Below are 16,983 nucleotides of genomic sequence, written 5' to 3'. Positions count from 1 at the left end.
ATTTAGAGAGGTCTGGTGGAAAAGGAGGAGCTAATGAAGGGGACTGCAGAATGTAGAGGTGGACTGAAACAGGTTTGAGGTGGGTTTCAGAATGCATGTGAGTAAGAAACTAGAGACTGTGTGTATAGAAAATACTGTCAAGGAACGTGTTTGTGAAAGTGAGCAGATTGGATGGTAATTGAATAAAAGCAGAGTAGAGAGAAGGTATTTCTTTTTCATACTGCTTATGTATGTGAGAACTATTAAAGCACATGTAAATGCTGATGTGTCTCTAGAGTGAGAGGTTGGAGATGATGAAGATGCAGGAGGAAATGAGACCCCCAAGTAATGTGAGGAACTGGCCTTAATAGAAGGCACATTAGGAACAGTGCAAAAGTGTATCTTTAATGGGGTAAAGATAAGTCACCTTTAATTCAGCCATGTAAAATGCAGTCTGTTATGAGTAATTTTTCTTTTTTGACTAAAAGCCTTGAAACTATGAACTTATAACAGTAATTTTATTGTTGCTATGGTTACTTATATGTTATGCTAGTGAACATTTTTTTATAGCCTTGAATATAATTGGGTCAGAACATTTTCTTTAAAGCCTTAGACATTTCCTCTTCAGGAGCATTTTTAAAAAATGGATTTGATTATTCCTGAATTTGAAGAGCATTTGTATTTATCAGTAATGGTACAAAATGACCAGGTATTGAAAGCAGTAGAAAACAATTTCTGGGTTTAATTTTGTTTGCTTACTTGAAAATTTCCTCCTGTTTTCTCCAGAGTCAAGTAAAGAACAGTTTGCCAGTACAAACATTGCTGAAGAACTGGTAAAACTCTTCAAGAAACAAATAGAACATGATAAGAGAGAAATGATTTTTGAAGTCCTTGCTCCGTTGGCAGAAAATGGTAAGAAAATAAATGTACCTCCAAATGTTTGATCATGTAAGTTCTTTCCAAGTTTTTCTAATATTTAATTGCCAGGTATTTAACTCAACATCCTTCCTTTATTTTAAATTGGTGATATGATGTTTTACGTTGGATATCTCCAACTTTAGCTACATCATCTACTCCATAACTGTATCTACACTGGCCAAAGCTACTTTTCGTATTTCTTTGATTTTAGAATCATGGCAAAGATCGTTCTGTAGCTTACACATTCTTATGCCAATCTGAAAATGACAGCCAAGAGGCTGAATTCCTCTTACATACCCTCATATATACCCTCGTAGGACAAAGGGCATAAAAGATGGAGTGCCACGTCTACCAACATTGTGGACACTGGTAAACTCCTGTCTTGGGGCAAAAAAAAAATGTATGGGGTACACTCTAGGAATAAGAGGGAACCAGAGTAAACATGCCATTCCATATAAATAACTTTTCAAACACAGTGTCTAGCACATAAAGAGGACCAGATACATGAGAAGATAAGACATTGTGGGTAGAGTCAGCACAAAGCACAGGCAACAGCAGCAAATCTCCAGATAGTGGAATTATTAGACATTGATTCAAAATAGCTGTGCTTGCTATGTTCAGAGAGTTAAAAGCAAGCATAAAAATTTAGAAGGAAACTAAAAACCATTAAAAGTAGAATAGCAGATTTGAAAAAGAAAAAATTAGAAATTCCTGAATTGAAAAATACAACCAAATTAAGAACCTAGAAGGTGAGTTTAACAGCAGATGAAATATAGTTGAATTAGAGAACAGTAAAGTGGAAGATAGATTGGAAGGAAATCCAGAATGAAAAATAGAGAAAGTAAGGAACATACATGAAAGAGAATAACAGGTACAGAGTTTAAAGTGAGAGGGCCTCACATACATTTGTTGGAGTCCAGGAAGGAGAGGTGGTGGGAGGGCAGAAGCAGTACTTGAAGAAATTTTGGCAAAGCACTACTCAGAATTTATGAAAGATATCAAAGAGTCAAGAAGCGCAGTGATTTTAAAACTTGATAAAAAGAAATATACATTTAGAAACATACTGAAATTGAAAAAAAAAAAAAAAAGACAAAAATCTTAAAAGTGGCCAGGAAAAAATAGATTACCTTAAAGAGGCAAAAGCTTGGCAGCTAACTTCTCAATAGTAGCAATGAAAGCCAGATAACAACATCTTCTATGTGCTGAAAGAAAATAAATACAAATTAAAATGCTAAACCCAGTAAAAATATCCTTCAAAACTGAAAGAAAAATGAAGATATATTCAGGTTAGAAACTGGGAAAGTTCACTACCAGTATACCCTCACTAAAGGAAATTATAAAGGATGTTTATTAGATAAAAGGAAAATGATTGCTAAAAAAAAACTGATTCCTGAAGGAAGGTTATAGATGCAATGGGGGAGAAAGAACAAAGAAACCAAGTAAATATGTGTGCAAGTCTCGTGAATATTAAAAATATAAAATAATAAAAATAATTCATTATGAAGTTTAAAGTGTATGTGTATGTAATTTAAAATATGCTGCAGCAAAATGAATATAAATCTGGAGGAAGGTAAAAGTAGTTAAAGAGTACTTCTGTATTAACTGGAAGAAAGTATTATTAGATTCTGATTAATAAATTATTTCAATTTTTAAGGTGAATTAAAATAATTTTTAAAACAAATGTGTAACTACCAAACTAAGGGAAGAACTTATGGAAAGATTTTTTTTAATACCCTGTCAATCTTTATGAACAGAAGGGTGGAGCGAAAATGGAACGTGGAACAGGGTGTGCAAATAAAGCAGAAAAAATACTCGATTTATGACAGTTATTTCAGTAATTACATTAAATATATGTAGCCCAAACACTTTAGTTAGAAGACCAACAGTCAATTGAATTTTAAATAGCCAACTATACTTCTTAAGTAAGCAGCATTTCTTAAATATAATGTTGAGGTTAAAAAGATTGAAAAAATAGAAGTTCCTGTTATGGCTCAGGGGTAACAAACCCAGCTAGTAGCCTTGAGGATGTAGAATTGATCTCCGGCCTCTCTCAGTGGGTTAAGGGTGCAGCATTGCTGTGAGCTGTGGTGTAGGTCACAGAGACGGCTCGGATCTCTTGTTTCTATGGCTGTGGTGTAGGCCAGCAGCTGCCACTCTGATTCAACCCTAGCCTGGGAACTTCCATATATGCCACAGGTGAAGCCCTGGGAAAAAAAAAAAAAAAAAGGATTGAAAAAATATATGATTCAAACCTAAAAAAATGCCGAGGTAGTCATATTAATATCAGATAAAATAGACTTTAGTATTAAAAGCCTTACTAGATATAAAGAAGGCAACTTTATCATGATGAAAGGTCTAGTTCACCCGGAAACTATACAAATATACATTATTCAAAAGGATATGAAGCAAAAATACTCAGAACTATGATGAGAAGTAAATATCCACAAAAATCATGGGTGATTTTAATAGCTTTCAGTAATTTATAGAGCAAACAGATTTTTAAAAAATAGGGATGTTAAAAGTGTAAATAACATGATTAAGAAAATTAATTTAATGGACATATTTTAGAATACTGCATCCACTTCACAGAGCCCTTTCTTTTCAAGTACATATGAAACATTTAAAACATGTATACTTATTATGGAAAAAATTTCAACAAATTGCAAAGGATTGTATTCCTAGAGTATGTTCTTTAACTTAAGTGAATTACCTAGTAACTAATAATAGCAAGATAACTAGGAAATCCCTATATGTTTAGGTATTAAGAAATGCACTTCTAATACCTCAGAGGTCAGAGAAGAATCATGATGGAAGTTAGAATTTTTGTCTAATAATGAACATGAAAATAGTATCTCAAATATAGTGTGATGCAGCTAAAGCCATACTTGAAGGGATTTTTTTTTTTCGTTTTAAATGAATATAATAGGAAAAGAAAAAGCTAAAATCAATGAGCTCAGTATTAGTCTCAGGAATTGAGGGAGAGAAAGCATAAATGAAACCTAGAGGAGTTCCTGTCGTGGCTCACTGGTGGCTCAGTGGTTAATGAACCCAGTTAGTATCCATGAGGACGTGGGTTCGATCCCTGGCCTCACTCAATGGGTTAAGTATCTGGCGTTGCCATGACCTGTGGTGTTGGTTGCAGACATGGCTCGGATCCCGTGTTGCTCTGGCTGTGGTGTAGGCTGACAGCTGTAGCTCCCATTGGACCCCTAGCCTGGGAACCTCTACATGCTGTAGGTACAGCCCTAAAAAGACCAAAAAATAAATAAATAAATAAAGAAACCTAGAGAACGTAGAAAGGATGAAATACAAAGAACTGAAATTAATAAAATAGAAAATATTTAGTGCAATAGAAGTATACTTGGCCAGTGTTGAGCCTGAAAAGACATCATAAAACTAATAAATCCCTAGTTAGATAAATCAGGAAAAAAAGAGAAGGCACAAATAACCAGCATCAGGAGTGCAAATGGAGATCTCACTGCCAATCTTACAGACATTAGGAGAATGTTATGAAAATTTGATGCCAATACATTGTCAAGTATGGATGACACCAGAATAGAAAAGCTGAGTGATTTTAAATTCTTTCAGGGAATAGGAAAAGCAAATATACTCACCAGTGTATTTTATGAGGTTAGTAAAATACCAGCAAAGACAATGCAAAATTAAAGGCCAGTCTCACCATGAACATAGATCCGCAATTCTCATAAACTTTGAGAAAATGAAATCCAATAATATCTTTAAAATTAATCATCATACCAAATTGGATTTATTCTGGAAATGTAGTTTCGTATTCCAATGCAGTCAATATAATTCATCACATTAAACTTAGGCAAAGGGAAGAATCATATGATCTTGTTATTCAGAAAAAGCAAAATAAGATTAACCATGCATCCAGGATTTTTAACAACTACTTTGCAGGCCATCACTAGAAAATGAAAAGCGTATATAACCAGAGGCCTATAAAAAACACCATACTCGGTGATAACCAAAAAGCATTTCCTTCAAGACTGGGAATAAGAAGGGTCATCCCCATTTTTATTTCTTATTGTTGAAACTATCCAGTGCCGTAGAGTAAAAAAGCAAGCCAAGATAAAGGAAAGGAATAAATAAAACTATCATTATTCATAGATGATATTATCTATGTCAAAAATTTTTTAAATAGGTTAATTTTTGAAATTAGAATTTGGGTGGCTAACCAAAACTGAGAAAAAAATCTAAAAACCCAAAGCATTGTATTTTTCAACATCAGCAAAAACAGTTAGAAATACGTTTTATTTTTAGTTTTTTTTTCCTTCTCTTTTTTGCAGGGGCGAGGGGCACACCTATGGCATATGGAAGTTCTCAGACTAAGGTCCAGTTGTAGCTGCAGCCGGCCTACACCACAGCAACACTGAATGAATCCAAGCTGCATCTGCAGCCTACACCACAGCTCACGACAACACTGGATCCTTAACCCACTGAGCAAGGCCAGGGATCAAACCCGCATCCTCATGGATACTAGTCGTGTTTGTTACCACTGAGCCACAACAGGAACTCCTAGAAAATATATTTTTAAAAAAATACATTGCAAGTTCCCATTCAGTGGGTTAAGGACCCAACGTTGTGTCTGCAATGATGCAGGTTCAACCCCTGGTCTGGGGACTTCCATGTGCTGCAGGTACTGCCATAAAAAGAAAGAAACAAATGTTGTTTAATATAAGAAGTGAGATGCTTTAGATTAATAAAAGATCTCTGGCAGAAAACTGTAGAAAATCATCAAGAAAAATTAAAATCTGAATAAATGGAAAGCTATATCACTTTCATAGGTTGGAAACTTCAATTTTGTAATGATGTTATATCTCCCCATACGGATCTGAAGACTTTGTACACTTCTCACCAAAATCCCAAAGACCAAGAATAGCCAAGATACTGTGAAAGAGAATAAGGTAGCAGAACTGGTTTTACTGCATAACAATAATAAAATTTTAAATTATTGTGTTTAAAAGACACTGTGGTATTGGTTCAAAGATGGACAAAAAGACCAGTGGATCAGGATAGCCAAGAAACAGATGGAGTCTTAGTAAATGTTTATTTCACTGGGGAAAAAAAAAAGGTGTCACTGCAAAAATTATGGGAAAAGACAGTCTTTTTAATAAACAGTGCTAGGAGTGGGAAAAAAAATACAATTGGAGACACATATACAATCCCACTTGATACTATTTAAAAATTTCAGTTCAGATAGATTATTGACCTAAATGTGAAAATTGAAACAAGAAAGTTTATCATAAAATATGAGACAGGAGAATATCATGAGTCTTGGAGTACAGAAAGTTTTCTTAAATCACAGAAAGCTCTAACCATAAAGGAAAAATTGATAAATTTGGTTATTTAAAACAAAAAAAACAGGGGAGTTCCCTTCATGGCTCAGAGGAAACAAATCTGACTGGTATCCATGAGGATGCAGATTCAATCCCTGGCCTCACTCAGTGGGTTAAGGATCTGGCGTTGCCGTGAGCTGTGGTGTAGGTCGCAGACGTGGCTCGGATCCCTCCTTGCTGGGCTGTGATGCAGACCAGCAGCTACAGCTCCAGTTTGACCCCTAGCCTGGGAACTTCCATATGCTGCAGGCGTGGCCCTAAAAAGACAATAAATAAATAAATAAAAGTAAAACTTTCATTCCTCAAAGGATACCATTAAGAGTGAAAAGCCTGACAGTAAGTGAAAAGATATTTACAACACATGTAACCAACAGATGGCTCATGTGTACAATGTAGGTATAAAAACTCCCACAAATTGTTATGAAAAATGTAGAAAACCCAGTAGGAAAATATGCAGCCTGAGGAGGCACTGGACAAAAGATAAAATCCAAGTGGCTAATAATATATGAAAATATGCTTAACATTAAAAATCAGGGGATGCAAAATAAAACCACAATAAACTACCACTGAATACTCACCAGAAAGTGATAATGAAGGTATGGCACAATGGAAACTCATTGCGAGTATAATGTTGTACAGTTGGGGAACCAGTATCTACTGAGATGGAAATACATGTCCCTTTTGATCCAACAATTCTGCTGTTAGTTATACCCAGAAATATGTACATGTGCTCCAGAGACCACTACAAGAATGTTCATAAACAGCATTATTTATAATAATGAAAAATTGGAAACAACTCATGTGTATTAACAGTAGAATAAAAAAATCATGGTATATCCCTATTGAAAAATACATTCTTGAAAAGGAATGAAGACAGCTATAACCAATAGTGTAGATGAATCTTATAGACATACTAAAAGGGAAAAAAAACAACACTCTAAGATAAGATTCCAGAGTTCTGGTATGGCTCAGCAGGTTAAGGATCTGGCTTTGTCAGTGCAGTGGCTAGGGGCCACTGGTGTGACAAGGGTTTGATCCTGGACCAGGAACTTCCACATGCCTTCCATGGGCATGGCCAAAAACCACAGCCAAAGATTCCATTCTATAAACTTCCACAAAAGCTAAAATTAAACTATCGTTTTTAGGAATGATTATTTGGTAAAACGAAAGTATGCATGTGATTACCTTAATAATCAGGGCAGTGATCTGAATGGGACGGAGGAAGGGATATGTGATAGGAATAAGGAATGCAGAGAGGGACTTAAGGGTTGTTGGCAATGACTTCCGTCATCTAGGCGATAATGGGCATTTGCTCAATAATAGTGAAGTGTAATGTATATTTTATGCACTTTGCTGCATTTGTAGAATTTTTCTCCCCATTTAGAAAAGATTTAAAATGCATGTGCTTACAGATAATATATGTATATACATATATCATACACGTATATGCGAATGGTGGTGATAAAGGCAGATGTCCTTGGGTAGAATGGTATTGGTCAGAGTGTGCTGGGCTGTCTGCTTTGGTAGGATGCCTTGCTAATCCTTTTTAATAAGGCAGTTTAAGCCTCCTGCATTAAATGTGATTACAGTCAAATTGTGAAAGATCTGTAAACTTTATTTATTAATTTATTTATTTATTTTGTCTTTTTGCTATTTCTTTGGGCCGCTCCCGCGGCATATGGAGGTTCCCAGGCTAGGGGTCGAATCGGAGCCGTAGCCACCAGCCTACGCCAGAGCCACAGCAACGCGGGATCCGAGCCGCGTCTGCAACCTACACCACAGCTCACGGCAACGCCGGATCCTTGACCCACTGAGCAAGGACAGGGACCGAACCCGCAACCTCATGGTTCCTAGTCGGATTCGTTAACCACTGCGCCACGACACAGATCTGTAAACTTTAATCTTGACACATTTTAAATTTTCTAAATGCCTTAGATCTTATTCTTTAGGGAGAAATTTATTTTTCCTCTCATTTGGTGCTTTGGCCAAGTAGTAAAAATTTTTTGTGACCATCAGTCAGTTTTACGCTAGAGAATGACCTCTAACCTTCCTTGCAGTATTTCAGAACAACTATGTTTTTATTTATTTCTGTTTTGCCCTCCGCTGTCTTCACTTCCATTTTGTAACTGTGCAGTGGATTGAATGATACCTTTGAAAACTTGCTTCTGGACTACTCTTAGCATATCACCCTTGGTTTTCCTTGTATGCAAAGGAGAATGACTCTAACATTTAAATTGGGATTTGTATAATTAAGGGATTTTTTTGTATTTTTAAGGCTTTTTCATCATGACTTTCAATTCTCGTCGCCACATATTTCTAGTTCTATCATTCTGTAACCAAGGAAACGCCCTACTTTCAGCATGGCACAGTGCAAGTGTACCTTTAAAAAAAACAATCCCGGTTGAATATTCTGTGTATTCTGAAATAATATTCTAAAGAAGATCAGTAGTCCTAGGACAGAAAAAAGTCAAATTTTTATACATTGAAATTGTCTGAAAGAAAAGGTCTTACACATTCAAAAAATTCTGTTTTCTCCCAAATAACAAGCTGAAACTGCTGCGGAAATATGCATATGCAGCTTAAGGAAACCGAAGACTACAGAAGTCAACTGAAAAATAAAATTTTAATTGAAAAATTTCTGTATAGCAAGTATATTTCTAAGGTCAGTTATTAATCTTAAGCAGTATCGAATATACCCCAAACATTTAAGTAGGCCAATTTCAGTTAAAATGCAAGGGTGAATAAGGTCTAAGCAATATCTGCTGTAATGAAGGAGACGTATGGATGCGAATATAAAATCTTCAATGAAATAAGTTCTGTAATGAAACAATATTTAAGATATTAGGGGAACAACCAGTATTGATTTAATAGGCAAATAGAGTTTGCTATGGAGATAAATTTTTTAAAAATATAATTGGGGTGTAAATGCTGTCTCTCTAAAATTCCAGTTTGTTATACAAAATTTTTTTCTTTTGAATTTTATTATGAAAATTTTAAAACCTATCCAAATGTAGCGAGAATAGTATAGTATAATAAACCACCAGGTACCTATCATCTGAGAAAGCTTCAAATTAATGAAAACCTAAAGCCCCTTTAAAAAAACATGACTTTTCAAGTTCAGAACGTTATTAACTAACTACCCTAGAAAAATAACATCTGTGCAAATATGAATCCAAATATACATACCTGTGATGTTCTTTGAAATTTACTTTTCAGTAACTTAATATTCACACTCCATTAGTAGATTGTTTTAGGAGTTCCTGTCGTGGCCCAGTGGAAACGAATCCGACTAGGAACCATGAGGTTGCGGGTTCGATCCTTGGCCTCGCTCAGTGGGTTAAGGATCCGGTGTTGCCATGAGCTGGGGTGTAGGTTGCAGATGTGGCTTGGATCCTGCATTGCTGTGGCTCTGGCGTAGGCCGGCAGCTGTAGCTCTGATTAAACCCCTAGCCCGGGAACCTCCATGTGCCATGGGTATGGCCCTAAAAAGACAAAAAAATAAAAAGTAAATTGTTTTTTCTCATGGATATGTGTTTTTTATTTTAAACAATGTGAGATATTTTATAGGATTGCCTTTTAAATGTGAGCATAATATCTAGAATAACAGGAGGGTGACATTACTTGTCTTCAGATATTGTGAAAAGTAACATAATTTCAAATGGAAAAATGAAATAAAGTTTTTGTGTATTTAAGCTGAAGTGTCAGATACTTCTTTTGAAACTCAGATCTTCAAAGGTGTGTTATCTAAATCATGCACTTTCTTGGTTGCTTATAATTCTTCGTGATAAATTGCTTATACCAGAACTCCTATTTCATCTCAAATTTTGGTTATTTTGTTCACATTATTCTTTAGATGCTATTAAGCTACAGCTGGTTGAAGCAGGCCTGGTAGAGTGTCTACTAGAGATTGTTCAGCAGAAAGTGGATAGTGACAAAGAGGAGGATATTGCTGAGCTCAAAACTGCTTCAGATCTAATGGTTTTATTACTTCTTGGAGGTGAGTTGTAATTCATACCAACAAAAAAAAAAGTCAGATTTTTGAAAATTTATTGTGTCTTTTGTAACTGCTATGTTAGGCATTTTCTCATTTTCCTGTCACATTTAATCTTGTTGATGTAATGATTTCAAAACCTTTAACACATCATGAAGAGATCATGAACCTGGAAAAGAGGCGTCTTTACTATCTTCCAGTATTTAAAGAGCTGGTGTATAGAAGAGACAGCTGTGGCACCAAAGGACTAAAAGCCAGATGGCTACTTGGAATGTAGACTAGAAAAAGTCTAAAATCTTTTGTCCAATCTCTACTAAAAGTTCATTATAAAAAGAGTCATTACTTTTCTCTTTATGATTTATAGATGGTGAAGTATGTAATTTCCCAGTCAGATATTCAGTGAGAAATACGGATGTGTTACTCTTAAGTATTTTGCTCTTATTTGTTTCATTTACCTCCAGATGAATCCATGCAGAAATTATTTGAAGGAGGAAAGGGTAATGTGTTTCAAAGAGTCCTGTCTTGGATTCCATCAAATAACCACCAGCTACAGCTTGCTGGAGCCTTGGCAATTGCAAATTTTGCCAGAAATGGTAAGCATATTAGTTCTTCCTAATTATCAGACATTCTCTGTTTTAAGATTTTGCTTCGCCATAACATGGTCTAAACTGGAACTGGTCAGAAACATAGGCCTACTGCTCACTTAATCTTGCAGGACTCTGAAATACTAATAGTGACTGTCTACATATTTTATGCATTCAACTAAGTTTTACTATTGTAAAGGTCATGAAGAGTGATTATGAAGTCCTTCTTTTGAGGATTCTGTACTTCAGAGATTAATAAACTTGAGTCCCATTCTAATATACATCTGATCTGGGAGGATATGCCCTTTGGCCTGGTGATTTTTATTTTGGATTTAGTAATCTGAGTGTTCATTTTAGGGTTATTGTGCCTCAGTTTATACTTTTATGTCTACAGGTCTTAAGTGTTGGTAACCGTCTGGTTTAAGACCGAATATTTCCCTTTTTTATTGCTTTTTTGGAGTACGGTTAACTCAATGTTGTATTGGTTTCAAGTGTAAAGCAGAGTTATCAATTATTCATATACATACAGGCACACATTATATATATCCATTTTTTCCCATGTAGATTATTACAAACTATTGAGTAGATTTCCCTGTGCTTTACAGTAGGTTCTTGTTAATAATCTATTTTATGCAGTAGTGTATGTATGTTATTCCCATCTTTCTAATTCCTCCCTCCCCCCAGAATATAATAGTTCAGAGGCATCAGACCATCATGTATATTTCTGAAGTCTGACACTTCCGCTATTCATTCTAGAAATTTATTCTTGTACCGTGTCTAGGAAGCATGAATGTTTGCTTTTAACTTGATTTTATTTGAAAACGAACTGTTGTCGTAGCATGTTGTAATAGATGACTTATCCTATTTTTCCTGCCTTCTTTTTGGGGACCATCATGGTAAAATTAAAACTGGCAAAATACTGATAATTATTGAAGCTAAATGTAGGATAAATAGTAGTTCATTACAGGAGTTCTCTTGTGGTACAATGGGTTAAGGATCTGGCATTGTCGTTGCAGCGGCTTTGGTCACTGCTGTGGTACGGGTTTGAGTCCTGCTGGGGAGCTTCCATGTGCTGTAGATGCAGCTAAAAAATTTTTTTAATTAAATTTTTAAATAAATAAAGTAGTAGTTCATTATAATATTCTCTCTGCTTTATACATGTTTCTAAACTCCTATCCTTAAAAAAATAATTCAAATATCAGCCATGATAACAAAATGTAGAGAACTGTCACTGTAGCATTGGCAGAACGCTAGCATACTTCTTTATAAATGGGCACTATTGGAGGATATTTTAAGCATGTCGTTTCTACTTACTCATTCTGGCGTATTTCTGCTAGAGGGTTTTTTGGCCAGTGTTCATATTTTTTTAAATTTTATCTATTTTAGGAATCTTAAAATCAGATTTTTCATTCAGTTAAAAAAAACCTATAAATCTTATGTGAGAAAGATAATTCATTTTATTTTTCCTATAGCTCCGTATGTCAATAATAGGCAGACATCAGTATAGCAAAATATTTATATATATTTGTAAAGAAGGAAATTGTTTTTTATTGTTCTTTAGATGGAAATTGTATCCATATGGTAGACAATGGAATTGTAGAGAAACTGATGGATTTACTGGACAGACATGTGGAAGATGGGAATGTAACTGTGCAACATGCAGCGCTAAGTGCCCTCAGAAACCTCGCCATTCCAGGTAAGACCTAAGAGTGGGAGGCAGCCACGTGAGAATAAAATCTCGGAGTTTCCATTGTGGCGCAGTGGAAACGAATCTGACTAGTGTCCATGAGGATGTGGGTTCGATCCCTGGCCTCGCTCAGTGTGTTAAGGACCCGGCATTGCCATGAGCTGTGGTATAGGCCACAGGCGGCGCTCAGATCCCACATTGCTGTGGCTACGGTGTAGGCCTGCAGCCACAGCTCCAGTTCGACCCCTAGCCTGGGAACTTCCATATGCCACAGGTCGGGCCCTAAAGGCGGAAAAAAAAGAATAAAATCTGTGGTTTGGGGAAGATATTTACTTTATGTGATTTGTGGACCTGCTCTGACCAAGAAAAGAAAAGGCATAGCCTTCAGATTGTTTACGTTTTCTTAGTAAGTGGAGATCATACGTTAATAAGTTTCCTGAGATATACAAGCATAATCTTCCTTTTTCAGATCAAATAGTCTATTACCTTTTGTGAATTCCTAGATTTGCATCGTATTTATTGTATAGTAAAGCTTTTTAAGCTTTTTCAGTTGAGGTTAGATAATGTTATCAATTAGCAGAGTCCCCTAAAGAATGACTTTTAAGGATTTTTTATTTTTTCCTGCAAGCAGACATACAGTTTTTTAAAATAGCCTTAATGTGGCTTTTTGGATTAGAGGCTTTTGAAATCATATTATCATGGGAAATGATAGAGGATATAGTCAAAATTATCCTTTTATTCTCCTTTCTGAAGAGAAATTTCAGATTAGGTTAAATAGTATAACTGTATGAAAATGCAATCTATATGAAATCAGTTTGACTCATGTAGCAGATTAGTATGTTTATTAATGTCTGTAATATCTATACTAATACAGTTGGGTCAAGGACAGAGGTAAAAAGAAACAGTAAAGCTGAGGAATTGTGCTTTTTATGAATAAAAAGGCAATGTCAGATTTCCTTTACAAATTACTAGCTTTGTAATTTAATTCTAAAAGCCAATGAATATGACTTTTATACTCCTGCAAACAAATAGGATACCTATCTCCCAGCCCTCCCACTCCCAATCCAATTCTGAAAATTAACAGAAAGTAACAAGGTTTGTTTAAATAGAAAAATATAACACATGGCATTAAAGATAATAAGACACTCAATAGATGTGTATTAAATAAATTGAATGTTTATCATCAGAAATGCTAATAACATCATTTTAACCACAGTCTTTTTTCTCTCTTTCTCTAGTTGTAAATAAAGCAAAGATGTTATCAGCTGGAGTCACAGAGGCAGTTTTAAAATTCCTTAAATCTGAAATGCCCCCAGTTCAGTTCAAACTTCTGGGAACATTAAGAATGTTAATAGATGCACAAGGTAAAGAAATTCTTTCCTAGAAATGCTTTCCTAAGGTGCATTTTTGGTGTAATAGTCTTAATGTGCCTCTAGTTGAAAAAAGACCTGTTTTTAGCTCTCAGAATTATGTAATCATAAAGATAAGTAGCAAATAAAAGGCAAAAAGAGGTTGGTTTTAGAACGAATTTATTAATTTCCATGCTTGTTATAATTGACTTTAAATGGAAATTATATGGCATCTCTATTAGTACATATAATCTGGCTTTGCATTGATTTATTGGCAGTCCTTGAGAGGTTTTTTTGTTTTGGCATTTTCCATATCATTTTTACCTGGTCTTCAAAATCATCAAGTTTCAATGTAGTAACAGTCAGAATTTTTTTTAAATTTGTTTTGCAAACAGGGAGGTCATTTTCCTGTTTGTAGAAACAATAATGAAAGTCACTTCTTGGAATGAGTTATATTTACTAATTCGTAAATTCTAAACCTTTCTCTGTATTGATTCCTCAGAGTACTTCTAAAAGCTCTTCATTACAGTTTGCCAGAGTACTAGCAGACTACCAGGCAGAACCAAAAGAATCCAAAGTAGTTTATTTTTATTTTTTGTGTGAAAGTCCACACCTTTATAGAGAAAGCTTAGTAGCCCATCAGATATGGAATATTTGCTGTTTTTGCTTTAATACAAGTGTTGTATTTTTCAGACATGTAATTTTCCTTCCCACTCGTACATCTTTACCAATTATTTCGGTTGATTGCCTGTCAGTGATTCATTCCTTTATGGTTTGCCTTCTTTCCTATAGCAGAAGCTGCTGAACAACTGGGAAAGAATGTTAAGTTAGTGGAGCGTTTGGTGGAGTGGTGCGAAGCCAAAGATCACGCTGGTGTCATGGGGGAGTCGAACAGGCTGCTCTCTGCCCTCATACGACACAGTAAATCAAAAGTAAGTCCCAGAGGAAAGTGTTCACCAGAAAACATGCCAGCGGCCTTTTTGGAAACTCTGTATCATCGATCCTGTCGTAAGCTCGCATGTCTCTGTATTCATGTATAAATACATGAATCACCAATTCTGAAAAAATAATTGAAGATTGAGCTTTTTTTATTTAGTTCTCTTCCACAATAGATAAGAGGAAGGCTTTGGAATCAGAGGTGAGTTCACATTGTATGGCTGCTTTTTACTTGGTCAGGTGTCTTCTCTTCTCAGAAGTATCTTAACCTATAAAAATTGGGATAATACCTACACCAACGTGCTGTGAGGATGATTCTGTGAGATCACATATGCAAAGTGCTCAGTTTAGCACCTGGGATTCAGTACATGGAGGTTGCTGTTGCTGCTGCTGCTGCTGCTGCTGCTGCTGCTGCTGTTGCTGCTGTTACTGCCACCACCATTACCATCATCAGTGTCAAGTATCTTCTGTGTGCCAGGCATTGACCCAGCCAGCTACTGATACTTAGAAAGTAAATGGTAACTAGAGAGTATATGATGCCCAGAACTCATGAAGTTGGACAAAATCCATTTTCATGTCAGTGTCCAGCCTAGTGTATATCTGGTACATAGTGAATTATTTAAAAATTTTCATTGAGTGATGGAGTTCCCATTGTGGCACAGTGGAAACGAATCCGACTAGGAACCATGAGGTTGGGGGTTCGGTCCCTGCCCTTGCTCAGTGGGTTAAGGATCTGGCGTTGCCGTGAGCTGTGGTGTAGGTTGCAGACACGGCTCTGATCCTGCATTGTGGTGGCTGTGGTTTAGGCCAGCAACTGTGTAGCTCTGATTTCACCCCTAGCCTGGGAATTTCCATATGCCACGGATGTGGCCCTAAAAAGGAAAAAAAAAAAAAAGTTTGTCGAGTGAATGAACAAATGAACTATTTTAAAGATCATAGTGGTAGGGACTTAGGCCAGCAGTTCAGCAGCTGATTTAGGATCTAGATTACATACCTCTTTTTTTTTTTTTTTTTTGTCTTTTGTCTTTTTTGTTGTTGTTGTTGTTGCTATTTCTTGGGCCGCGCCATACCTCTTTTTTTAATCACTTTTTTAAAATGAGCCTTTGGCCATTTCACTTGTTTACAGCTACAGTAATGATTGTGTATGAGATGAAAGACACCTTAGAACTAAAATCCACCAGCAATTTTTTGTTTCTTTATGAAGCAGATTAAAAGGAGATGGCAAGAGAAGCAGCTTAAAAGTTTTCCTTGACTTGCATAAATCGCCTTCATATAAATGATTGACTTCACCGTAATAGCTGTTCCAACTGGTTGGCCACAGGAATTTGCTCCCCATCAGATGCTACCTCTTGGCATCCTTCCCTGGAGCAAAAGCAGCTATTAACTAGGACCTTCCTACTACCTATCAAACCCAGCACAGCCTAAAAGCTCATCCATTTTCACTGACACCAGTACAGGACCAAGCATTACGTAGACAGGATGGAAAGTACGAGAAAGAAGACAGAATGACCTCATGGGGTATACCTTTTACGTCTTCACCATAACTGCTCTGTCAGGCCCATTTGCTCACTTAACAGTTAACATTTTGGTGCTTGCATTATAAATATTATAAAATATAGTATGACTTTGAAGAATTAACTGTCTAGTGGGAGGACAGATATAAAAACAGCATTGAAGCCACATACTCCTTTCAGATATCACTTAGAGGAAAGAGAGACCAACTCTGTCTGGGCATCTCAGAAGGGCTCATGTTTTAGAGGTTGATGAGGATATTGTGGAATCTCTCAGGAGGAGAGTGGGAAGACAGAGGACGGAAGGACCTTTCAAACAAAGACAACAGTGTGTTCAGTAGCACAGGGATCTAAAACAACATAGTTTGAGAGGGAAACTGCAAGTAAAGCAGTAGTGCTAGAGCACAGAGTGTGGGGCCAGAGAGGAAGAAAAGTGAGGATCAGGATGAATTATGTGCCGAGTTTAGGCCTATGGATAGATTCTGTAGAGAATTAGGGAGCTCTTAATGTATTTTAAGCAGCAGAGTGCCATTATTTGGTTTTCATTGGAAGGATGACTCTGGAGCTTACTAGGGACAAGGAAAACAGAAAAGTATTGCAGAAATCTACAGGAGAGATGAAAGCTTGAATTAAGGTTTGGGGTTAAACCATTTGAAATTGCTGATATTCAA

General features: G+C 36.1%; 1 protein-coding gene across 4 annotated transcripts in view; it reads left to right on the top strand.

The window, feature by feature from the left end:
- Positions 1–16,983, top strand: part of RAP1GDS1 (Rap1 GTPase-GDP dissociation stimulator 1) — a 141,486-nt gene that overhangs the window by 109,361 nt on the left and 15,142 nt on the right. For 3 of the 4 annotated variants that reach the window (XM_047798201.1, XM_047798199.1, XM_047798202.1), the window contains 6 exons: positions 766–891; positions 10,108–10,251; positions 10,707–10,838; positions 12,391–12,525; positions 13,755–13,880; positions 14,658–14,797. In XM_047798201.1, coding sequence (XP_047654157.1) covers positions 766–891; positions 10,108–10,251; positions 10,707–10,838; positions 12,391–12,525; positions 13,755–13,880; positions 14,658–14,797 — 803 coding nt within the window. The remainder of the gene's footprint in view (positions 1–765; positions 892–10,107; positions 10,252–10,706; positions 10,839–12,390; positions 12,526–13,754; positions 13,881–14,657; positions 14,798–16,983) is intronic. The other variant, XM_047798200.1, reaches the window with a different exon arrangement.

Source organism: Phacochoerus africanus, chromosome 10 (assembly GCF_016906955.1).
Source record: "Phacochoerus africanus isolate WHEZ1 chromosome 10, ROS_Pafr_v1, whole genome shotgun sequence".
Lineage (NCBI taxonomy): Eukaryota > Metazoa > Chordata > Mammalia > Artiodactyla > Suidae > Phacochoerus > Phacochoerus africanus.
This window is presented reverse-complemented; position numbering and strand designations above follow the sequence as displayed.